General features: G+C 33.1%; 1 protein-coding gene across 5 annotated transcripts in view; it reads left to right on the top strand.

Moving 5' to 3' along the window:
• SHOC2 (SHOC2 leucine rich repeat scaffold protein) overlaps window positions 1-26,996 on the top strand; it is a 103,552-nt gene that overhangs the window by 55,260 nt on the left and 21,296 nt on the right. For 4 of the 5 annotated variants that reach the window (XM_007173076.3, XM_057530405.1, XM_057530406.1 and 1 more), the window contains 2 exons: window positions 2,366-3,296; window positions 17,814-17,951. In XM_007173076.3, the coding sequence (XP_007173138.1) occupies window positions 2,594-3,296; window positions 17,814-17,951 (841 nt within the window). In that variant the 5' untranslated portion in view covers window positions 2,366-2,593. The remainder of the gene's footprint in view (window positions 1-2,365; window positions 3,297-17,813; window positions 17,952-26,996) is intronic. The other variant, XM_007173077.3, reaches the window with a different exon arrangement.

Raw genomic sequence — 26,996 nt, 5'->3', positions numbered from 1 at the left:
GGATTCTGAAGAAACAAATATTAGACGTTTTGTTTCTGTCCCACAGCTCACTGAGGATCTTTTGAGTTTTTAAAATCTATTTTCTTTCTGCTGTTCAGATTGGATCATTTCTACTGATCTTTCTTCAAATTCACTGAAGTTTCAATAATCTCCATTATCCTATTGAGCCCCTCCAGTGAGTTTTAAAATTTTATTTATTATATTATTTGGCTCTAAAATTTTCATTTGATTCTCGATTTACCTTTTATTTCTTTGTTGAGACTTTATAGTTATTTGTATGTTTTCAGAGTATATGTAGTTGTTGGAGCATTTTTTTTTTGGTTTTGTTTTTTTGAGAGCTGTTTTAGAATCCTTGTCAGATAATTCCAACATCTGTCATCTCATTGTTGGTGTCTGTTGATTGTCTTTTCCCGTTCAAGTTGTTATTTTCCTAGTTCTTGGTATGATGAGTAATTTTGGATTACATCCTGGACATTTTGAGACTTATAAAATTTTGATTTCTTTTTAAGTCTTCTATTTAGCAGTCAACCTGTTTTGTTTCAGAATACATGCCCTAACCCATTTTTGTGGGTTTTGGTTCCAATATAGTTTTCAAAGTCTTTTTAGGGGTATTCTGGTCTGCCCTGTTTGTATGCTACCCCAAGGCCAATCTGAAAAATAGGTGATATTCCACACTACAGTTCAGTTCTCAAAGCATTTGTTGTTTTGATTCTGGTTGGTTTCATGCTGAGCTTCTAGGGAGTGTGCTTGGGAATACACAGATTGAAAGAATCCCTTTCTCCAGCTCCCTCCTCTCCATAAGGAGTGGTGTGCTGCCTCTTTGCTAACATTTGCTTAGTGCACGGCAGGGGATGATCCACAGGATTCTTCCTCATAGTACAGCTTTTGCACCAGTGGGGAGGAAAAGGGCTACCACTTCTTGGCTGATATTTACTAAGTACAGGGTGGGATGGTCAACAGGGCTCTCCTCCGTAGTTTCCATGGCTGCAGTGCTGATGCCAAAGGGGATGTGTACTGCTTCTCTTCAAGTTAGTGCAGAGCTGGGTGGTTGGCAGAGTTTTACTCTGCAGTCTTTGTGGCCTCAGTGCCAGTTGGGAGGGGTGGGACATGACTTCTTATGTGGTGTTCAAGTGGAATAAGGAGGGTATAGTCAAGAGGGTTCCATCCTGCAGTGCTATTCTCTTCCTAGTCCTTTGACTAGAGACAGCAGACTTTTCTTGGACCTTGTTTTAGTCCATGCTTATTGGTGTTTTTGGGTTATGGGCTTCTCTACTGCCCAGGCCAGGATATATAGGAAATAAAAACAAAGCAAAACAAAAAACTCCTAGAGTACTCACCACCAACCAGGTCATCTGCAATCCAAGGTTCCTAACCAGTCTGCCTTCTTTTCTCTACCTTTCAGAATATTCTGCTAGTTGCTTCATGCATTTTGTCAGGGTTTTAAGTTGTAATTAATGTGAGGAACAAGGTAGAGTGGGCTTATTCCATCTTGTATGGAATCAGAAGTCTTGTTTATTGTAATTCAAGATTCAATATTGTAAAGCTTTCACGTCTGCATTTAAGGTAAGACTAAGGAATATATTTCGTATATATGGCCTATTGATGTGTTTTTTTAAGTAAATAATTATTAAATGTGATAATCGTCATTATAGTCTTATACCAAGAATAGATCTTATTAGGCTAGTGCTGTCTCACTTCCATCTCACCTCATCTTTTCAATCTTTGTGGATCATTTTGGTCAGTCATGTTACCAGTGAACCTTTTCTACTTCTAAGAACCCTTAATCCTTCTCACTATCAACTAAAAAAGCTACCTTTGCAGTTCCTAGAATCTGGTAATTAGCTGCAGATAGAGCAGTTTTACCGTAGTGATTAGGAATATAGGCAATGTACCACCTACATTGGAATCTTAGCTCTGCTACTTTTCCAGGATCACAAAGCTAGTTACTAAAAATATTTCTGTGCCTCAGTTGTCCCTGTGTGTAAAATAGAGAGAAGAATTTATCTCATAGAACTGTTATAATGTTTGTAAATTCCATACAATAGTGCTTGTACATAGAAAGCACTCAGACATTAGCTGCTGTTGTGACTTCTCCCACTTTTCAGCTCTTAAAAACATTTGCACTTTGGTGACTTGTATTACCTCTCCTGTTAGATTGTAAATTCCTTAGAGATAGAGCCCGCCTTGTTAATTTTTATAATTTTTCAATGGATCTTGCAAAGTAGAAGGTGTTCAATAAATATTTACTGTATCAAATCATAGGAAAATAGCAAAATTGTCAGTAAGATTGTTTTTCAGAGCCCATTTACTTAATATAAATTTATAACCTGAAGTAATATAATACTCTCTCTGTATTATATTTCAGGAATTCTAATGAATCATTGATTGACCAGCACCATTTTACCAGTTGGAATGAGTTATCAGAAATGGGCATAGTGCTTTTAGATCCAACATGTAACAGATGGCGATTACTTCTTCAAGCCAACACCTTTTTTGATTGTGTAGGATTTTTGTCTCTTCATCTTTGAATTCCAGTTTCTGTTGTTGGCAAATAAAAGGAGTTCATGTAGTTTTTGCCCAAGCTTGAGTCACCATGAGTAGTAGTTTAGGAAAAGAAAAAGACTCTAAAGAGAAAGATCCCAAAGCACCATCAGCCAAGGAAAGAGAAAAGGAGGCAAAAGCCTCTGGAGGTTTTGGGAAAGAGAGCAAAGAAAAAGAACCTAAGACCAAAGGGAAAGATGCCAAAGATGGAAAGAAGGACTCCAGTGCTGCCCAACCAGGGGTGGCATTTTCAGTTGATAATACGATCAAACGGCCAAATCCAGCACCTGGGACTAGAAAGAAATCTAGCAATGCAGAGGTGATTAAAGAGCTCAACAAATGCCGGGAAGAGAACTCAATGCGTTTGGACTTATCCAAGAGGTCTATACACATATTGCCATCATCAATCAAAGAGTTGACTCAATTAACAGAACTTTATTTATATAGCAACAAATTACAGTCCCTCCCAGCAGAAGTGGGCTGTCTAGTAAATCTCATGACACTTGCTCTAAGTGAAAATTCACTTACCAGTTTGCCTGACTCTCTTGATAACTTGAAGAAGCTGCGGATGCTTGATTTACGGCATAATAAACTGAGAGAAATTCCTTCAGTGGTGTATAGGCTGGATTCTCTTACCACTCTTTACCTTCGCTTTAATCGAATAACTACTGTGGAAAAAGACATCAAAAACCTGTCAAAACTCAGCATGCTTAGCATTCGAGAGAACAAAATCAAACAACTACCTGCTGAAATTGGTAAGAGGCCTTGGGTTACTATTATTGTTTGTAGTATTTGTTATGCTCAATAATTTTGTCCAGTGCTTTTCCATATCAGAAAATATCTGATACTTGCCTAAAAAACAGCTGGTTTCTAAGTTCTGTCTTCTTTATGGTTTACTTTAATCAGTTTTAGCGATATTAATAGTACACGGTTTGAGATTATTTTATAGACCTAGATAATTAGTTAGAATGTAGATGTAATTGGGCCTTTTTCACACAAATCTAATCTGCTTTCATTTTCATTGGAAAAAAGTAAATTTGAAGCAGAAAAAAAATTTTTGCCTAATTTTTTGTTACCCCCTGTTTTTAAAGTAGTTACAAGATATGATTATATAAGATGCTTTAAGACTGCATTTTCCCGTTCTCTGACATTTTCTTTTTTACCTGAAAAATGTTTGTTTAAATTCATATTATTTTTCTACCTAATTTACCACAAAAGATTGGCATATCAGAGCCTTGTGAAGAAGCAGGGTTGTAAGAAAGTTGAAAAAAAAATTTCATTTTGAAAGTACTTACATGTTCATTAAAAACAATCTAAGGATACAGAAAAGTAGAAAAGTCAGCGATAGTTAATGCCAACACTGTTAGTATTCTGGTAGATTTCATTCTTGTTTTTATATGTAAAGCTAAATTGTACTGAAAAAAGGGAACTGTTTTTAAAAGAATAGATAGTAGAATAAAAAATAGGAAATACACGTGTGTAAACAAGTCAGTAAAAAGTTGTTTTGATATTTTTAATTAAAAAAAAAATTTCAGCAACTTTTGGAATGTAGTAAACTGTTGACTTACCAATTTTGAGAAATTGATAAAGGTATTATCTTTGTGGGCCCTTTTTATGAGAGTTCGAAAAATTGACATAAAAATTGATTATACAGCTTTTAAAGGGAAGTTTCCCTTTTTTGTGTGAAAGACAAATTTATTCTGAATAAAACAGGTTAAATATATTGTTTGAGCATTGGTCTTACAGTGGGTGATGAAGGAAACTTTGTTTTTAGGCTGTGCAGCTTTGTAGAGATATAATATTCTCTGGGTGTTTTAAAAATTTTATTTAGCTTTGAGAAAGATACAGTTTAAATTTTAGGTATGGTGTTCTACTATATTTAGCTCTAACCAGACACTTAATTTAATTTTGGTTTAATTAAATGTATTTAGAAAATCCACAGTCGATTTTCTCAAGCAATGTACTTGTATTTATAAAGTGTGACACACTTATGAGATACTAAAATATGCCTAGGAATTCGAATGGATATGTTCCTTTCCATGTCTTCAGATAACAATGTGGTTGTTGAATGACATTTGATTTTTGTACCAGATTCAGTCAAAATTTGACCTGTTTGTATGACTCATTGTAGAATAGAATTATAAGCTGTTGGGGAAAGAAATGCTGAATTTTTATGTAGAAATATAAAATGTTATTTCCGGTCTTTGTACTTACTGTTGTTTTGTGCATGTGTTACACTCCATTCTAAAACGTTGGCTTTCATTCATATGAAAGTCTTTCTTTAAGGATTTTTTTTTTTTTCCTTCTGTAGAAGATGTTATCAAATTACCTGGGAATTAAGAACATGCATTTCTTAAGCAGGAAATTATTTCATAGGACTTTAAATTTACTTCACTTTGTTCTTGAGCAGATGGTTACAACATTTTTACTAAAAAGTGAATTTATTTTTAAAAATTGGCAGATTTTATTTAATTAAATGGTTGATTTTTGTGGCTGCCTAATCTTTGGAACTTTATTCCTAAATTTGTAATTTATAAAATAACCATTGAATTTGTTTTTTAATGAGCACCCTCCCACCATTAGTGACACTGAAGTTTTTGTGTTCTTGTAATTTCTGTATTTCTATAAAAATAGTAACTTCATAAATGTCATTTATTTTATTCCGAGGAGGGCATCAGATAGAAAGTAAACTGCTTTAAAAAATAAAACAATATTTCTTATAAGGAGTTAAAATTTATAAGGTTTAACTTATATGCATGGATTTGGGACAAACATTTTAGAAGTCTGCATTATCTGTTTCCTTATAGGGAAAAAGAAAATAAAGATCTAGTTAAACTAACATAATTGTAATAATAAGAGTAGCTGTTGTTTGAGCACAATATGTCATATAACATACACTGTTTTGTACATGTAACTTTACATCTAATATCTCATTAAATTCTTACAGTAATCCAATGAAATAGGTACTTCTCACCTCATTGTACTGAAAAAGGCACTGAAAATTTAGTGAGATTAGATAATTTACTAAAGATCATACAGCTAAGAAGATGGCAGAGTCAGAGTTTGAATCTAGGTCTCACTGTACTGCTCCCACTAGTCTAGACGAGTGGGTCTCATCCCATAGATTATGATTTACTGGTCTGGCAGGTCCAGGGGATCTGTACTTTTAACGAGTAAGTTGGGTTATTCCAAGTGTAGCTGCAGTTGAAAGCTATTGCAGTAGATTTATTTTTTTTGAGAGGGGACAGTGTTAACAGCTTAATTGAGATATAATTCACATACCATACGATTAATGCATTCGAAGTATACAATTCAGTGGTTTTTAGCATGTTCACAGAGTTGTTCACTATCACAAACACTTATGGGAGATTTTCATCACCCCAGAAAGAAACTCTGTTCTGTTTGGCAGTCACCCCACCCCACCCATGTTTTCTCCCAACTCCTTAGCCCTAGGCAAACACTAATCTACTTTCTTTTTCTGTAAATTTACCTATTCTGGACATTTCATATAAATGGAATCATAACATATATAGTCTTTGGTGGCTAGCTTTTTTCACTTAGCATAATATTTTCAAAATTCATCCAGGTCATAGCATCTATCAGTACATCATTCCTTTTTATTGCTGAATGATATTCCACTGTATGATTATACCACATTTTATTTATCCACTTATCAGTTGTTGAACATTTGGGTTGTTTTCACTTTCTGGCTATTATGAATAAAATTACTATGAACATTTGTGTACAAGTTTTTGTGTAGACATTTGTTTTCATTTCTCTTCAGTGTATACCTAGAAGTAGATTTACTGAGTCATATAGTAACTCTATGTTTAATCTTTTGAGGAACTACTGGACTATTTTCTTAAGTGGCTACACCATTTTACATTCCCATTAGCAGTGTATGAGGGTTCCAATTCCTCTATATCATCAACATTCTTGTGATTATCTGTCTTTTTTTATTACAGCCATTCCATGAGTGTGAAGTGGCATCTCATTGTTTTTTATTTATAGTTTCCTGATTATTATTGATTTGTTTTTAATTCTTGAAAGCTATCTTTTGTTACAAAGGAAAGACAGAAATAGTTATTTTCTGTGATGCAGATCTTGCTTTACTGCTTTTTTAATTACAAAAAAACCCCCAAAATCGTGAGCTCCTTTGAGAATGCTTACAAAATAAGACTCATGCACCAAGATCAAATAAAATGGAATTTGACATTTTTAAAAGTTATACATCTTTAATGCAATTTGACTTACTGCTGAAATTCATAACAAGAGAATTTACAATTCAAAATATGTGCTGATTATCATGTTAAACTTTCATTTATATGTATTAGATCCACATTATTATAGATAAATATATTAGATTTATATTATGCATATTAAGTGCTTATTCTTCTCTATTGTTTTTATGAGTATACCACTTTCAATCATGCCATCCAGTTTGTGTTCAGCAGTATATTTGAGGAATGTGAGAAATTAGAAGTTTGTGAAACATAGCCTAGTATTTAGTTTAAGTAACATATTTGGAATTTAGCAGCTGTGCTGTTGCCTTTATAGGGAAATTATATTAAAATCTGAATACCTGTTTAAGCATTAATAGCATCTTTATTAATGCCATGTGATTTGATACTAATGATGCATATTCACGTGGGTGAATACTGGCAGAAAGCAGTAAAAGGATACTGAAAGAAATACAAAGAGCCAGACATAATATATTAGAGAGCAGCCAAGAAAACTCTTCACTTGGTAATATTGATTTACTTTTTTCCTTTTGTACGATAAGTCATGGACAAATAAAATAAATGTCCTATCTTTTTGTGTTAAATAGATAGATGGAAACCTTAGTCATTGCTTTTTTAGATTAGTGTTTCATTCTTCCTGCCCATACCTCCTTTCACCATTTTTAATCTTGAAAGAGACTCTTCACTGAACACCAAGGCACTCAAGAAATCATGTTTTCAGAGGGAAAACAGTAAATAACCACTCACTTACCCCATCCTTCCCTGCACTCCCCCCCCCCCCCCCCGCCACAACTGGCCCGGTTCCGTTGAGTTTCATGTTAGAGATGTGCTTTTGTAAATTTTTTTGGGTGGCCTGAATAGATTAGAGTGAGGGTCATCAGGTTGTCAGTTTGAATAATTAATCACTTTACTTCAGGAAACTCTGAACAGTGAAGTTTTAAATGATTTTATTCTTCTAGAAAGAAATGATTACTCTTTGAAACCAGAAATAAACTCCATCTTTGTCTCTTACTAATATTCCTACAACTTTTCCTTCATTGAATTAAAGGCTAGTTTAAGACTGCTTCTCTTTAAAGTTTCCTCCTATTTATTATTCTTTATAAAAACAGCTAAGTTAGAGGGAATCTTAAAAAAATCTATTTGTCCTATAGTGTATGTTCAATAAAATGCTACATCATTTATATTGTATACAATTTTGTGTAAATTTGTCTTAGGAGAATGATCTGCTATGTTATGTATGCTTTTTGAGAACCCAGATCATTTTTACTCATTAAAAAAAAACAGCATTCAGATACATGAGAAATTAGAAACAGCAATTTTTTTAACCCATATGACTCATTAACATTTATTGAAAACAATCAATTTTCTACTGTATATACTATAGTACTGCAGTTATATTTTATGGCAAGTAATATATATAATGTGTATGTATGTATAATCAATATACATAAAAATACTAAGAACAGAATCAGCAATTTTTTTTTAAAGTTGAAGGACCTTAGAGATCTTATTTAATTCCCTATTATGTAATTTTCTGTGAATTTTTGCAGGTAATAAATGGTGGGTTTTCAGTAAATGTGGCTTGAAGTGAATTTTGTGAAGCCAAATACTATTACCCAATTTTTAATATTAACCCAAATTGTAATGCTTAGTTCCTAAAATTCTTGAAGTTCTCCTAGGACTGCCAGAGGTGCTGCAATTGCTTTCATGGTCCAGGTAACATTATTTAATGATCTCATTTGAGTGTTCTGTACAAGTGCTAATGAGTAACTTAGTTTGGCAGGAAAAAGAAATCAGGAAAGGGAGTTCATAGTTGTTAATAAATAACTTCTTTTCACTGGAAATCAGTAAGAAACCTTAGAGACCTAGAAACGAACTGTTAACTTAGTTGATTGTTATCAAATTGTCAGGTGTTTCACTAAACAGCAGAAACCTGGAAAAGTTACTCTTATTGCTAAAGGAGGAGGTAAGAGAACAGAGAAAAAAACAGCACTTCAACCATCTTAGAAGGATCTGATAGAACCAGAGAATACATTTGACTTCCCACACTGCTAAGGTGTAGGGAGGAGGGCAATCATTGTACTCTAATGATAGCATGCTATCCATTCAAAGAATATAGACACTGTTGTCCATGTTGCTTAGTTACAGAAGCACTTGCTCAGAAGAACTACTAAAGTTTTCTTTGCGATGAAAGGGAGAATTAAGGCTTTAAGACAAATTTATGCAAATATAATAGTGTATATTCTGACCTAAGTCCCTAGATCTATTCAAGCTTGTGTAATAAGTATTTCCAGCCCTTGTTAATTATGTAGTTTTACAAATGTATTTTAGTAAGATTTGATGTGATTTTTATAGAGCTAAGCTCTGAACGTTTGAAAAGTAACCCTATAAGTTCAGGAACAAGAGTTATTTTAAAAATGTAAATGTCCTTGATGTGAGTCAAATGATAATATAGGGAAGGCCACAGCTTATGAAATAAACCTAAATTATTTATTTACCAGTATTTGAGTGCCTGTTAATAGATACGTTTTAATAGGGCCTTTTTGTATGTTGCTAGGTTTAATTTACTAAAATTTAAAGATTTTTTGCATTTATATTCATCATGGATATTGATCTGTAATTTCTTTTTTTTCTTCTCTCTTTTTTTGTAATGGTTTGCTATCAGGGCAATGCTGGCTTCATATTGTGGAATGAGTTGGAAAGTGTTCCTGTTTTATGTTCTGGAAGAGTCTGTGAAGAATTAATATTGTGTCTTCAAATGTTTAGAAGAATTTATCAGTCTTGTAATCTGGGACTGGGGCTTTCTTGATAGGAAGGTTTTAAATGACTAATTTAATTAATAGGAAGTTATTTGGGTTTTCTGTTTCTTCTCAGTTGAACTTTGATTGTTTGAATCTGTCAAAGCATTTGTCTATTTTATTTGATCTGTTGAATTTTTTGGCATAAAGTTCATAATGGTTCTTTATTCTTCTTCTAAAGTTTGTAATATATATATTATCACATTCTTCTTTCATTCATTCCTGATATTGGCTTTATTGGTCTTTTCAAAAAAACTGCTTTTGGTTTTATTATTTTTTAAATTATCTTCCTTTTTTTTTGTTTTCTGCTCTTAACTAGTTCCTTATTACTTTAGGTTTAATATGTCCTTTGTCTTCTGTCTTAAGTTGTTAGATTGATTTTGTATCTTTCTTCTTTGCATTATGTAAGGACATTGATAGCTGTAAACCTCCCTCCAAGTACTGTATTAGCAGCAGCACATAAATTTTGATATGTTGTATTTTCATTATTATTTAGTTCAAAGTATTTTCCAAATATCTCTTGTTATTTTCTAATCCATGGATTATTTAACAGTACATTGTTCAATTTCCAGGTATTTCAGAGATGCTTTCATATTTGCTTTTTCCTTTTTTTACTTTTCGGCTACACCATGCGGCTTGTGGGATCCTAGTTCCCTGACCAGGGATCGAACCTGCACCCTCAGCAATGAAAGTGTGGAGTCCTAACCACTGGGACTGCCAGGGAATTCCCTATTTTTTGTTACTGATTTATAAAATATAGTTTGTCTTGGTAAATGTTCTATATGCAGTTGAAAAGAAGGTACATTTTGCTGTTATTTTTGGAGCAAGGTCAAATTGGTTGATGATGTTATTAATTTCTTGTATACCCTGATCGATTTTCTGTCTACTTTTTTCTTCAATTAGGAAGAAATGAGTGTTGAAATACCCAACTATAGTAGTAGATTTGTCTTTCTCCCATTAGTGCTATTATTTTTTGCTTCTTATATTTTGAAAGTTTGTTATTAGTTGTATATATACTTAGGATTTTTTTTTTCTGATGAGGCAGTTTATATCATGAAGCATCTGTCTTTATGGTAATATTTCTGGTAGTATCTCTTTTTCTAAATTCTGATTTTATTTGATATTGATATAGCCATATCTTTTTCCATCTTTTTACTTTTTGTGTCTTTATATGTATTTAAAATTGTTTCTTGTAGACATCATATGGTTAGGTCTTTTGTTTTATCCTGACAGTTTTTGCCTCAATTGAAGGGTTTAGACCATTTACATTTAATATAGTTATCAATATGATTGGTTTAAATTTATCAGCTGGCTGGCTGGCTATTTTCTATTTGTGTCATTTGTTTCCTTTTACCCCTCATTTCATGCCTTCTTTTGGATTATTTTTTTATAGATTCCACTCATCTCAACTGCTGCATATTAGTTATACATCTCTGATACCTTTTTTAAGTGTCTACTCTAATATTTACAGTATATATCATAACTTAATACAGTCTACGTTTATATAATATTATACCACTTTACATATATCCTAAGAACCTTACAACAGAACGCTTCTTTTTCTCCTGTTCTTTGTGCCATTATTGTCATACAATATATGACAATATACATTAGTCATATATATTACATTATTCATATATTATAAATCCCGTAATAATATATTGCCATTGTTTTTACTTTAAACTTTATCTTTTTTAAGCTTTCCATTTTGAACAAATTTTAGAGTTAAGGAAAAGTTGCAAAACAAATACTGAGGGTTCCTTGGTGAATCTTCCCCAAAACAATTATTACTATATTCTAATGATGATTTTTAAAAATTTCCCTTGTTCCTTTTGCATTTATTAATTGAAATCCTTCTATAAGGAGGAGCTGTCCTTTCTCTCCCATTTATTTATTTACTCAGTTATGTCAGTCTGGACTAATTTATTCTGTGGGTTCCAATCCAGTATTATTTTTATCAAATTTAAAAAACAGAGCATTAAGACCACCCAAGAAACTCTTGTTTCAATCACTATTCCCATCAAGGGTAACGCAGTATCTTGACTTCCACCAACATACACTAGCTTTTCTTGTTTTTTATAAGTGAAATTATTGTATATGTATGCTTTTGCGTTTGACTCCTTCCACTTCACATTATTCATCACATTGGTGTATGTAGTTAGAGAATATTCCTTCTCATTACTGCATAATATTTCATAGTGTGAATATACCATGATTTTATTTATTCATTCTATTGTTTTTGGTTGGACAATACCAAATGCTGGTGCAAACTCTCATTCATTACTGTGGGAATGCAAAGTGGTACAGACACTTTGGAAGACAGTGGCAGTTTCTTACAAAGCTAAACATAGTCTCACCATACAATCTATCAATCATGCTCCTGTTTACTCAGATGAGTTGAAAACTTATGTCTATGCAAAAAACTGTGCACAAAATGTTTTTAGCTGTTCTATTCATAATTGTTAAAAATTGGAAGTAACCAAGATGTCCTTCAGTAAATGAGTGAATAGTAAACTAGTACACCCATACAATGGAATATTTGTTCAGTGGTAAAAAAGAAATGAACTATCAAGCTACAAAAAGACATGGAGGGACCTTAAATGAATATTGCTAAATGAAAGAAGTCAATCTGGAAAAGCTACATATTATATGATTCCAACTATACAACATTCTGGAAAAGGCAAAAGTAAAAGCTCGATGGTTGCCAAGGGCCCCAGGAGAGAGATGGATCAATGAGTAGTGAAGCACAGGGGATTTTTAGAGCAGTGAAACTTCTGTATGATACTGTGATGATGGATACATGATATTATGCACTTATCAAAACCTATAGAACTGGACAACACAAAGAGTGGGTGGTGATGTAAAACATGGACTTCTAGTTAATAATAATAATGTATAAATGTTGGTTCATCAACTGTAACAAATGTACCACCTAATGCAGGATGTTAATAATAGTGGAAACTGGGGGGAGGTGGGGTATGTGGGAACTCTGTACTTTATGTGCAGTTTTTCTGTAAACCTGAAACTGCTCTAAAAACAAACAAAAAAAACTACTCTTACTACCCTCACCACTACCTCCTTAGTCAAAGCTGAAGTCCTTACCTTAGCCCACAAGACCCTGACTCCGAGCTACTTCATCTCCTATCACTTTCTTCCTTACTCATTATTCCAGCCACATTGGCTTTCTGTTGTGTTTTGAACTACTCTGTTGCCTCAGAGTCTTTGTGTTTGCTGTTCACTCAGCTTCCCCCAGATATTTCCATTGTTTCTTTCTTCTCCCATTATTCAGGTGTACACTCAAATGCTACTCCATTGGGGTTACTTTCCCCTTCTACTTACTATTAATACCTCTAATCTCCCCTTCCCCCCATCACATTCTTTTATCCTGCTTTATTTTCCTTTATAGCTTTTATATGTCCTCACCTTGGTTATATATTATTTGTTTGTTTTTTCCATATTAAAATATAAGTTCCATGAAGGCAGGAATTTTACCTCTTTTTTCCCTATTGTATCTTCAGTCCCTAGAATAGTGCCTAGTACATGGTAGGTGCTTAATAAGTATTTGTAGAATGGATCAATGAATGAAGTCTGTGTTCTCTCTGTAGGCAAATCTATGTAGGAAGTCAAACTTAAAAGATTGCTTACCAAGTATGGAATATGAGTCATAAGATGCATTGTATTAATGGCTCGTGTCATCAATATGATAACATGATGTGTTCATTTTCACTAAAAGATACATCTGCTCCACAGACAGGAAACTTCTATTTATGGGTCAAAAAATGCTCTTCCATATACAGTGTAGGAGAGACTGCTAGTATTTACCTCTTGAATCTCCCTTTTTTTTTCTCTTTGGATTAAAAAATGTATAAAAACAAGGAAAAATCACAAAATACAAATATATAAAGTAGAAAATAAAAACCACTCTTAAACCCAGCCAGAGACAAGTCACTGTTAAGACCTTGATTATTGTCCTTTAGAACCATCTGAGATGAACTTATATTTTGTTAATAATATTTGGATCATATAGTAAAATAAATGTTTAAAGTACTAACTGGACAGAGTATAGAAATAGTAAATAGTGTGAAAATAGTTTATGAACTCCTTAATATTTAATATTCTGTCTTTTGTGATTTGTAACACAAGCTCTTATCCTGGCACAGCATTGTCTAGTGCAGAATTTATAATATATTCAGAATTTTCAAATGTTTCTGATTATTTGAATATGAACAAGAAAAGCTTGGGCAGTTACGAGTGTTTGTTCTAAATAAGAGAGATCTTAAACTCCTTTTTTTTCTCCCCACACTAAAAATGTTTTGTCAGTTGCATTTAATAGGACATTTTGGATTAGTTTCGAAAATATTTTAGATTTTCCTGGAAACTATCTTTTATTAATTATAAACTTCCCTGAAGTTTTTTAGATCTTTTTCATTGGACTGAAGAAAATTCAAAGTTCCTAAGAGAAAATGTTTTGCATGGGTCCTTTAAAATGTATACGTGGATTTTGGGGAAAATCTAAAATAAGTTTCAAATTTAACTCAATAATATGTGTAATTTACTTGTGAGTTTATTGTATTTCATGGACTAAAATAAAATTTAAAAATCATGTTCCTTTTGTGTGCTGATGCTGTTAAAAAATTAAATCACATTTCCTGAGTTTTAAGCATTTTCATAACTTTTCGTAATTACTAGATTGTGAGAAAGTAGTATTAGTGTTATTAGATGACACTCTTCTTAATGTATCAGTGTTAACATGATTTCCTGACTTTGCAGAGGGTTGTATTGCTGGAGGATAATTTTCTGGAGAGAATATATACTCAAAATAATTCAGTTATTATATGGTGACTTATATAAATCAAAAAGGATTTAGGATTTAACTTAATTTGAGTCTAGATAATTATATTCTCTGCTTTTTAAAAACACTTAATTTTTAGTTTAATATTAGGTAGTCATATGTAAGTTCCTGTCCTAAGATATTGGTAATTCATCTGCTTCTGTGTTCAGAGGTGCCAAACTGGCATCCTGAACCCTGAAAAAAGCCCACAGATATGTTCGATAACACAGTGTTTTGTTCTGTTTCAACCTAAAAATTAGTTGTTAGTATTAGAACATTAGAAGATTTTATATGAAAATATGAATTTCCAGCTTCTTTTGACAAGCATGAGAATTGGACAATATTGAGCTTTCTCATCCCAACATTGCAGTGATTCTCAACCAGGGGCAGTTTTGGCAGTGTTACAAAAAAGGACATTTGTCAATGTCTAGAGATAGTTTTGATTGTCATGACTTGGTGGGGAGGTGCTATTAGCATCTTATGGGTAAAGGCCAGGGATGCTGCTTATGCACAGGACAGCCTCCTACAGCAAAGAATTATCTGGTCCAAAATATTTCAGTATTGAGGTTGAGAAGTCCTGTAGTGTAGCAATAATTGACCTGAGTTGAATCGTATCTGTTCTGAATAGGCTGAAGTTAGCCACGGTCTCCTCCCAACTTGCTTTATTTACTTGCTGGGACTCTATACACTTTTGAATTTGTGCATATTCCTTTAAAGTAGTGGGAGTTACTTTCATGGGAACTGAAACATCTTCAAGTATTATTAGAAAAGTTGCGGCGAATACAAAAAACATTTATTATTCTGGCCTGAAGAGTATTAGAATCCAAGTTTTATTTTCCCCAGTTATCATCATTTATTCTTTCAGTTGAACATTGTTCTATGTACTAAGCACTATACTAGATATGGAGGAGATGAGCAGCTGCTTACACTTTAAGGATTATTATGTCTTGGAGAATTGTTCTGTTTATCATTATGTAATGCTTTCTATATCTCTGATAATTTTCCTTGCTTTGAAGTTGACTTTGTCTGAAATCTATGTAGCTACTTCAGCTTTCTTTTGATTAACATTAGCATTGTATTTCTTTCTCCATCCCTTTATTTTTAATCCACCTGTGTCTGTAAAGTAGGTTTTTCGAAGACAATACTATTTAGTTGGGTCTCGTTTTTTAATCCACTCTGTTAGTCTCTTGTCTTTTATTTTGTGCATTCACATTCACATTTAAAGTATTTATTGATTTAGTTGGATTTTTTAAATTAATTTTTATTGGAGTATAGTTGCTTTGTAACATCAACTGTATTTGGAACTGTTTTCTATTAGTTGAACTTGTTCTTTTTTTTTTTTGTCTTTCACCATTTTTCTGCATTATCTCAGTTTAATTGAGCATTTTGTATTATTTCATTTTCTCTCCTTAACATATCATTTATACTTGTTTTAATTTTTTTTGTTTGTTTGTATGTATGTATGTATGCGTGTGATTGCCCTGGAGTTTGCAGTATGGATTTACAGCTAACATAAGTCCACCTTCAAATAACACTGTACCATTCAGGGGTAGTGTGGGTGCCTTATAACAGAATATTCCCAATTCCTCCCTCCTGTCCCTTGTAACACTGCTGTCATTCATTTCATTTATCCTTAATCTATAATCACCTGCTATATTGTTGCTGTTAATACTTTGAACAAATTGTTATCTGTTATATCAATTAAGAATAAGAAAATAAAAGATTTTATTTTGTCTTTATTTATTACTTCTCTAAAGTTCTTCCTTTCTTTATGTAGATTAAGTTTCTGACCTATATCATTTTCCTTCTTTCTGAAGAACTTATTTTAATATTTCTTGCAAGACAGGTCTACTGGCAGCAAATTCCCTCAATATCTGTTTGTCTGAGAAAGTCTTTATTTCTCCTTTGCTTTGAAGGATAATTTCATTGGATATAGACTTTTAGGTTGGTGATTTTTTTTTTTCTCTCAACACTTGAAATATTTCATTCCGTTCTCTTCTTGCTTGCATGGTTACTGAAGAGAAGCCCAATGTGTTCTTATCCTTATTCCTATATAGGTAAGGTGTTTTTTTTCCCCCCTCTATCTTCTTTCAGAAATTTCTCTTTGTCTTTGATTATCTGTATATTATTTTGAATATGATATGCCTAGGTGAAAATAGGAGGGGACTTTTATCTTCACCCTGAGAACCTGGGGTGGGCCTCCTGGAGGTAAAGCACAAGGATTCCAATTTCTCCACATCCTTGCCAATATTTGTTTTGTTTGTTTGTTTTGTTTTTTTGTTTGTTTTTGATTATAGCCATCTTCATGGGTATGAAGTGGTATCTCATCGTATTGATTTGCATTTTTTAATGATTAGTGATGTTGAGCATCTTTTCATGTGTTTATTGGCCATTTGCATATCTTTGGAGAAATGTCTGTTCCAGTTCTTTGTCCACTTTTAAATTGGGTGGTTTGTTTTTTTGTTCTTGAATTATGGGAGTTCTTTATACATTCTGGATATTAATCCCTTAGCAGATATGTGATTTGTAAATATTTCCTCCTATTCTGTGGGTTGTCTTTTCATTCTCTTGATAGTGTCCTTTGATACACATAAGTTTTAAATTTTGATGAAATCCAATTTACTTTCTCTTTTGTTGCTTATGTTTGTAATATGTGGCTTAATAATATGCCCTACACCCATTTTTCAGTTTTATGCACTTCATTTGCTTATCTTACTTTTTCAGTATTTCCAACCTCTGCCAAAAAAAAAAGGGAAATCATGAGAGAGCCAATATAACTTTTATAAATAAGTTTATGAAGACAGAAAAACACTAAGAATAATCTGAATTGCCAAATACAGTCCTTTCAACCAGAATGAGGAGAGAAATACCTTATTTTCTGTCCTTTTGAAGTACTAGTAAATTGAGAAGCAGTTTTGATTTATAAATCTCAATTTACATATTTATATAACATCAGAACATATGCTTATTTGAAAGCATACATATTTTGAGGTAAAGGTGACCCTCAAATTAAAATGTATCTGATATTATTGTGTTGAATTTGGTTTAAAAAATTAGTAAGCTCTTTTTGAAGTATGGAATATACAAATGTAAATGTGGTTAAATTGGTTACTTAAGTTAAAAAAATATATAATATTGGTTGGTAATGATTTACAACCACATTTTAACATTATCAGATGTCATTTTCCTTTTTTCTTTAGGTATAATTGACATATAACCTTATATTAGCTTCATAATTCAATATTTGTAAAATGTCATGTTCAAATAACAGCTTCAGATTTTGTGTTTGACTTTTACTTTTTCAGAAAAAGTATAGTTATGATATAGAAAATGTTTTTTCTTTCATTATTTAATATATTCTTTAAAAATTCTTATTAAATTTTTATGTTGGTCAATTTACAGGTGAATTATGTAACCTCATTACGCTGGATGTAGCTCACAATCAACTTGAACACCTTCCAAAGGAGATTGGAAACTGCACACAGATAACCAACCTTGACTTGCAGCACAATGAATTGCTAGACCTCCCAGATACTATAGGTATGAGAGGAGAAAGAAGATACTATTCATCATTTATAGCTACTTGGACATTAAAATCCATTTTGATAATAAAAAATTAAAATTCAACATTGTCAAAGTGGTAAAACTTCTAAAAGACAGTATTTTAAAATCATTTTTTATTTCCATTTCCAGGCAAAGAAAATAACTAAATTTTAGGAAATGATCTCAATTAAATTGTAAAGAAGATAGAATATTGAGTAATATGTATATGTTCTATAACTCTGCTTAAATTGCAGAATGGGTGCATTTTCTGTTTTGCTTATTTCAGAATGTTGCATGCTCTTGTATAGGGTGTGGTCCCTTCTTTGCTAAAATAGACCACACTGAAAAATAAAATCATTGCTGTTTAGTTTTTAAAACATGGCCAATGTATTTTAAAGTTTGTTCATCTTATTATTGAGGGACTAAAAGATGTCTCAGAGTGCAGAATGTGTTTTGAAAGTGCATAGCCAAAGAACAGAAAGTTGGATTGCACTTACCCTGATGTGTTCCATATTTATATATTCTTGTTTCTTTTTCTAAATGACCCCAAATTTATACAAACAGTAGAGGGAATTTTTACATTAAAAAAAATTACTCTGTACTAAGTTTATATAATTTTGGTAATGAATATTTACAAGGTTCTCTTACTAAATCATTTGAGGCCTATGATAATGTTATCTTTCTCCAGAAGGATTTTTGTTTGCTTCTCTCAGGTACCTAGGGTGACCACTTTATTCCATCTGTGTTCTAAGGTTTGTGATTTTTCTGGTCCCCCCCAAATGATTCAGAGGCAAGCTGCAGACTAATTGGAGGGTTGTTTTAATTCCGGTTTACCCCTTGTACTAGGGTGCAGCCCTGTAGGGTCCCAGTTGATATTGATTACTAGACTCCCCACCCTTGGCAGGCTCTAGATTTTGACTCTTGGCGGAAACATGCCTTAGCCTTTCAGCTGCATCTTCTAGTTAGGAAAGCACTCTCAGGACAAAATCTTCTCCAGTGTTTTGCTTGTTTCTGGGTTCCCACCTGGTTTCCAGCCTGGTTACTAGTCATTATCTTGTTAGCTTTCTGATTTTTGTTTTAGAAGTGTTTTTAGTTTTCTTCAATGGGAGGGTTGCTTGAATTATCTAGTCTACCACTACTTGAAACAGAAGCAGTTGTTATGGAATTTTTTAATAAGTTACAATAGACTGTCTTTGGTTCCATGACACCTGTTCACAGAAGAGTAATCTGAGACTTCTTCAGGATATAATAGCTAGCCATTAGAACCTATATCTTTCTGATTCTTGTCCCCTAGAGTCTAGAACAGACAGAAAAATACCACATAAATACAAAATAAATGAAAAAAAAAGTCATGGGAGACAGGACTAGAAGTTCTAGAAAGAGAATAGAGTAAGATAATGAAGAAGCTATAAAATATAATTTAATAATATTTCCCTGAACTTGACAAAAACCCAGATAATAAGATTGAAATTGCTTACCAAGAAGAAATAATGAAAAAACATACATTCTGGTAGAAGTTTTAAAAATTAGATTTACTTAATTATTTTTAACAAACAATACATTCATACATAATGTTATAAAACCTGTCTTTGTCTAGTTTCAGTTTCAGGGTAATCCTGGCCGTATATAATAAGTTGGGAAGTACTCCCTTCTCTTCAATTTTTGCAACAGTTTGTATAAAATTGACATATTTCTTCCTTTAATATTTGATAAAATTAATTGGTAAAGCCACCTGGGTCAGGATTTTTCTTTGTTGGAATGTTTTTGAAAACAATTTCAATTTCTTTGATAGACATAGGGCTATTTAGGTTATCACTTTCTTCTTCTTGAGAAAACTTGGTCATTTGTGTCTTTCAGAGAATGTGTCCATTTCATTTAAGTTGTCACATTTAATGAGCATAAAATTGTTCATAATATTCCCTTATTATTTCGATATCTATAGAATCTGTGGTAATGCCATTTCTCTCATTCCTGATATTGGTAATTTATATCTTCTCTCTTTTTTTTTTCCCTGATCAGTCTGGTTAGAGGTTTATCAATTTTATCAGTTTTATTGATTGTCTCAAAGTATTGATTTTTCTCTATTCTTTCCGTGGTTTTTGTTTCATTGATTTCCACTTTGACCTTTCTTCTTCCCTTTCATCTGCTTACTTTGAGTTTTATTTGTTCTTTTTCTAGCTTCTTATGGCGGAAGATTGGGATTATTGATTTGAGACCTTTCTTCTCATATAGGCATTTAGTGCTATAAATTTTGCCTTACATACTGCTTTAACAACATCCCACAAATTCTGACATCTTGTGTTTTCTTTTTTGTTTTGTTCAAAATACTTTCTAATTTACCCTTTTGTTTTCTGTGATCTGTGTGTTATTTATTTATTTATTTTTAAAAACTTTTATTATTTATTTATTTATTTATTTTTTGGCTGTGTTGGGTCTTCGTTTCTGTGCGAGGGCTTTCTCTAGTTGTGGCAAGCGGGGGCCACTCTTCATCGCGGTGCGCGGGCCTCTCACTATCGCGGCCTCTCTTGTTGCGGAGCACAGGCTCCAGTCGCGCAGGCTCAGTAGTTGTGGCTCATGGGCTTAGTTTCTCCGCGGCATGTGGGATCTTCCCAGACCAGGGCTTGAACCCGTGTCCCCTGCATTGGCAGGCAGATTCTCAACCACTGCGCCACCAGGGAAGCCCCCACTGTGTGTTATTTAAAAGTATGTTATTTAGTTCCCAACATCTGACAGTTTTCCAAGGGTTTTTCTGTTATTGATTTCTAATTTAATTCCATTGTGGTCAAGAACATACTTTGTGTGACTTGAATCATTTAAATGTATTGAGACTTATTTTATGGCTCAGTGTATGGTCTATCTTGATAAGTATTCCATGTACAATTGAATGTGTATTCTATTTTTGTTGAGTAGAGTAATGTAGTTGAGGCAATCAGTGAATTTATTCTACTACTTGCCCTTTTTGGTCTCTTTTCCTCCCAATTTTTATTAGCTTTATTGTTAGGACATGCAACATTTATGGTATGCCTTGTTATGCCAGTCTGTATTTTTATTTTAGTCATAATGTTCATCAACAATGCTGTTGCCATAATTGCCCAAGTCATTTCTTGGTTGGCTGAAGTCAATCTTGTAGTAGTTTTCTCAGAAATGGTTCATGAACACTAGTTCCCTAGTTCTTGTATGTTTGTAACCTTTATACTTAAAGAACAGTTTGATGGATATAAAAATCACTGGGTTCAACTACTTTTCCTTGAGCATTTTAGGCGAACTAGGAGGTAACTCTGTTGTCTTCTGGAATTGAATATAAAAAAAGTATGAGGCCAGTCTAATTTTTTTTTCCATTATAAGTGACTTAATCTTTGTGCCTGGCCACCCAAAGTGTTCTTTATTTCTAAAGTTCAAGAACTGTATTATATCCAGGGCCTATTTTCCTGGGATACTCTGAGCCAGTTCAACATATAGGTTTAATCTTTATTTCAGTATAGTTTTCTTAAATTACATATTGACATATTTACTTTGTGTTGTATGTTCTTACATTGAAATATGTCTAAATTTGCTTATTTTGAACAACCAACTAATTTTAATAGTAAAGGAGAAAAGAAAGAATAATGCATTTTAACATGATCACTTTTCGGTGGAATGAAACATGAAAGCACTTTAGAAAAGAAACTTCTTTTATAAAATTAAAGGCTTGCTCAGTCTTAGAAAAGTAAAGGTTGTTTACTCTAGCAAATCAGACAGGGGAACTGAAATTAAAGATGCTTGAAATGTTATAAAATTATGTCCTTATCACTCTCATTGAGGGATAATTATTGTATATTTCTTAGGATATTATAGATGCATATACTTTATTGTTCCTTGAGCATATCAGCCAAGTTCTAGCCTCAGGGTCTTTGTACTTCTCAGTTTCTCTGCTTAGAACTCTTTTCTCCTGAATATACACATAATTTCCTCTACTCTTTCAACTGATCATATGGATATATAGAGTTCTATAAAGGGCATGGTCATCAATCAGCCCTGTTTTTACTCTCAAATAATCTAACAATATTTTGTTGTTTAATATTTTATGCATGTGTCTGTTTCCCTGTCTTGTTAAATAACAATCAAAGAGGGATGCAATTAAAGTACTAAAATGAATAGTCTTGGCAAACAGAGATAGCATAGGTAGTGGAGGATGGTAAAATCATCCAGTTAGTAAGACTAGGGTCCTGTGGATTCACTTCCTCTGACAAAGGGTAACTTCTCCATGTATCCTTCTTTCTCCTGGCTTTCTTAATTTTACATTTCTTTTCTCTCTTCTATCAGAAGTAATTCTTCTGTATTTCAAGTGTGTTTATTAATATGAAAACATTTGACTTCATTATTAATCTCTACTAGTTGACATGTTATCTCAGAATAACACAAGTGCCTCACTTCTAGCACATTCTACACAGTCAGATTACAAATATGTATTGGAAATCAATGAGAACTGAAACATTAACAGTAATAAAAATTTAAATATCTCATTTATTTTTATATGCTTTGATAGTTGTCAGCAAACAAATACAGCTGCCATTCCAAGTAATAGAAAAGTGAATAAGTATTGTTTATTGAAAGTTTTTATAATATTGTAGTCATTTATCATATACCATGTTTATTAAAATAATTCTTTTGCCTTTCTCCATCCCTCTCATCCCCCATATTTTGACTGTATAGCAAAAGGTTGAGATTTGGTGAGAAATCGGAACATTTGGGTCTTGGTCTGTTACAAATCTCAGCAGTCATAATTGACCTTTGAGATTCTCCTTCTCATTTATTGGAGAAGAGCAATTCACCCCAAACCGTCAGTGGCAAACTTTTAGAATATAGTTCTCTTGATACTTTTCTTCTTTTTTCTGGTCTACTTCTTGAAAAGTATAACTTAAAATGAAAAACAACAACAAAAAATAACACCTATCCTGGAGAGTTGATGCTAGTCCCACAGAAGTTGCCCTGCTCTTTTCCCTGGTCTAAAGAAACTAGCCTGAAACTCACAATTGAAAAATCACATCTTCTATCGCCTTACAATCACTTTTCCAAAAATCACTTTAATTCTTTGCCTTTTCTTTTTCTTGTAAGTAGACCCAGATATTTTAAACCCTCTCTTTATTTAACACGAATACTCCTAGAGTAGTTATCACTCTTTGGCAGCACGCACTGCCATTTACTTGCAGGCTGAGCAGTGCCAGGATCACTGACAAATCAGGATGTGAAGACGAGGCAGAAGGAAATGGGAAGGGGGGCAGCTGGTTGCCGTTAAGTGAAAGAGTGCATAAAAACATATTTAGAGTTTCTCTGATTTAACCATTAATCTGCCCTGTTGAAGAGTATAAAGTATATTCTCTTCATGTAAATATTTTCTAATTCAAGAATCAGCTGTAAACTAAAGAAAATGTTAAGATTCATTATAGAAGTCGTTTTGTTTCAAGCTATGAACCTGATAGCTTGAAGCCTTCTGAGGTCTCAGGTGGTTTTATGAAATCAGGAAGAGGAGGGTCTGAAGTAGGAAAAAATATTTTATTTTCTATATCTTTTCAGAATGAGAGAAATAAGCAACAAGTCCTTGCCTTCAAGGCTGGAGCACAGAACAATTCACAGAGGTCTGTTTGTTGCAGTGGTCTCTGAAGATATGTTACAGTAATTATGGTTATATCAACAAGCAGAGTTTTAGTGATTCAATTTTAGGTAATTACAGTGCTGCTTACATATAACAACGTTACTAGTTTTTTTTTTTTTAATGGCATTCTTTTGGGTTTTTGACTTTTAAGAATTTTTGTATAACTTTTCAGTTTATTTTCAGTTTCTCAGTTTAATGTTTCTGGAAAAAATTGTACCTTTGACATTATTTCATCATTAGAACTTGTGTGCCTTTTCTACTGATTTTTTGCTACTTTGTTAAAATAAGATAAAGACTATTTGAGGTAGAGTCTTACTCAAAAGTTACACTAAATTAACCTAAAAATGCTGATTATATTTGCTGAAATTGAAAGCATCTAATTTTAACTCATAGCCATTTGATGTTTCCATATTTTAAAAATCTGACAGCATAAGAAAGCAAGCTGTCAGAGCAGAACACAGAGCAACTTACAGTCAAAATTAAGCACTTAGAAAACTGAGTGCCAGTGATTGGCAGTGATCAGCCTACATTTATACACAGAAGCTCGGCAATGTTGATTTTATTTCTTAGTCACAATGGCTCAATATTAAAGCAAGCTATGGCTTGATTTCTAGGTTGCAGTTTAGTTTGTGGTTAAAACCACTTATTGAAAGAGGTTAGAGTTGAAACCACTGCAGGGGGTGAATCACAGTAAATGCCAGACTTCTGATGTCAAGTTTTCTTCTGGCATAAGAAAGCATTGATATTTTATCCTTACTTTTTTTCACCTCTTTTGTTTTGCTGAGAGTAACGGACTTTGACAAAATGTGGATGACTCTTTGAACATGCCATGCTCTCAAGAAAGTGACAAGTGCTTTGCAAATGTTAGTTTCTTCATCAGCATAGCATATTCTCATAGGTTACAATTTTTAAAGTTCATTCTCTTCTACCCCACCTTCCCCTCCCCCCAAAAAAAGGAGAAAAGAAAAAAAAAAAAGTTTAGGAAAGTTGGAGGTATCATTTTTGTTTAAATAACCACTAGTTTTGATACTAGATAATTTCATGTGGCATTTTCACTACTTCGTTTTCATTTTGTAATTTTTATTTATTTTTAAATTAAAAATTTTTTTATTTTTTAGTTTTTTTGGCTGTGCCGCACGGCATGAGGGATCTTAGTTCCCTGACCAGGGATCAAACCTGTGCCCCCTGCAGTGGAAGCACCGAGTCCTAACCCCTGGACCACCAGGGAATTCCCCATTTTGTAATTTTTAACTTCTAGAAACCTGTTCTGACTTTAAAACTGAGAAGCTTATTTTGCTTTTGGAAGAGAAATTTCAGGAATGTGGTTCTATTTACTGGGTTTGTGAGCTGATAAACATTTAGAATTTGGTTACCATACTAATCTTTGTTACCAGAGAAAGTTTTTGGGTTTCATTGAGAATAAAAATTGGTTAAAATATTGTATTCACCTACTTTTCTACTGTAAACAGTTATTGAGGCATGTCGGTGGAGCAAAATTATGGGGACTTTCCGCTATTAATAAGCCCTTTCCTCTTGCAGATTTCATAGACCCCTTGGTAAATGCTTCTGCCATTTTATTACAATGGAACAACTTTCTTTCATAGGGAAAGCAGTGGTATGAAGGAGAGAAAGAGATGAGCTTCTTTACTTCCAGTTCTTTTTTAAGATTGAGCATCTTTTATCTTCAACTTTGTGTAGCAAATTAAAATTTTATCAGAAGATTTTGACATTCTTTGTAGTCAGACATTATCACTGCTTGCAGGAATATTTCCACCTTTACCAGCCTTGTAGCTATAGTGGCCATGGGCATGGGATAGACAAGGGATAAAATATTGATACCTTCCCTCCCTCCCCATTTTGAAAGGATATGAGTAAATGGCAGCTGTCCTTCAATTTTGGTGGGAATGAAATCGATATAGCCTAGTGGCACTGTCTATCAAGATTTAAAATATCTATATCTTTTGATACATCAGAAATATTTTCACATGTACGCACAGATATGTATTAGAATGTTCATTATAGAATTCCTTTTTAAAAATTAGAAACAAATGCTGTCAATTGGGGAATGATTAGATAATGGTACACATCGTAGAATACAATGGTTAAATAAAATGAAGTATATCTGAATTTACTCACCAGAAAATATTTCTGTGACCTGTTATATAGGGTGAAAAGTACGCAAAATGATCCCATTTATGTAAAACTAAACACGGAAACATTTAAAAAAATCCTGTATTTATGTATGTGTAAGTAAATGCTTACAGAAAGATCTCAATAGGTACATACTAGACTACAAACCATGGTTCTCTGGGGAAGAGAGTAAGTTGCATTTATATATTTTGTAATTAAAAAATTATTTGGTGGGATGGGAGGAGTGCAAAGAGTTGGAAATGATTAGTTCGTTCTCTGATATCTAAAAATGGGCTGCTTAGACATTGGGTGTCTCAGAAAAAATTATTGCAAATATTTGCAGAAGAACTAATTTGTACTCAGACCAGACAAATCTGATATGTATTTTAAAACCATGTCCAATTAACATCTGTGTTTCATAGGCTATTTTATAAGATGAGAATGGGTCAAAGAAAAAATCTTTTTATGAACCTTCCATATAATTTTAAGTTTTTGCATCTTGTTCCTAATGGAAAGGAGGACAAATAGTGAAATATTTTAGCTTCTATAATTATTAAGAAAGTATGAATGAATGCCTGCTGTTTGCTTAGCACTGAAACAAATTCTGTGTGGCGATAGAAGTACATAGCAACCTCCCTTAAAGGATTTTCAGTCTTTTGGGGGAGGTAACTAATCCATGAAACAACTAACAACATAAGACCAAATGTAAGTAAATGCCAGTGTATGATGAAAACAATGTGTGGCCATGAGTCCAGTTTATAGGGAGATCAATAAGGTCTTCATAGAATGGCCAGAGGAAGCTTCATGAACAAATATGCTGGACTCAGTATGGAATAAAAATGCATTCCATGAGCACAACAAGGACAGTCAAACAGCGTGGAAGCAAGAATGAACATATCATGCTTCTGTGTCAGGAGGAAACAAGCTCACTGGAGCAGAGTCGATGAAATTCACGAAAAATGATTACTTGATAAGGAGCCAACTGAGTTTGATTCTAGCTCTGCTGTTAAGTCACTTCGCATATCTTATGCTAAAGTCCGTGCTGAGTACTCTCAGATGGCTCTTATTGCTGCTTCTTGGGTATCTTTCTTATCTCTTGTCTTTTTTATCAGAATGGCTATCTAAAACTTCAAACTACCGTGCTCTGTTTTTCCACAGCTTAGCTCATATCCTCACTGTATGGAGAAAACGAGCCTCACAATGTAAAGTGTCCAAACATCTTGGTCTACATTAGTATAAAACTTCTCCAAAATGTAAAATATTCATTCAATAAAAGGCTG

This window comes from Balaenoptera acutorostrata, chromosome 16 (assembly GCF_949987535.1).
Source record: "Balaenoptera acutorostrata chromosome 16, mBalAcu1.1, whole genome shotgun sequence".
Classification (NCBI taxonomy): domain Eukaryota; kingdom Metazoa; phylum Chordata; class Mammalia; order Artiodactyla; family Balaenopteridae; genus Balaenoptera; species Balaenoptera acutorostrata.
The sequence above is the reverse complement of the archived record's forward strand: the minus strand, read 5'-3'. Positions and strand labels throughout refer to the sequence as shown.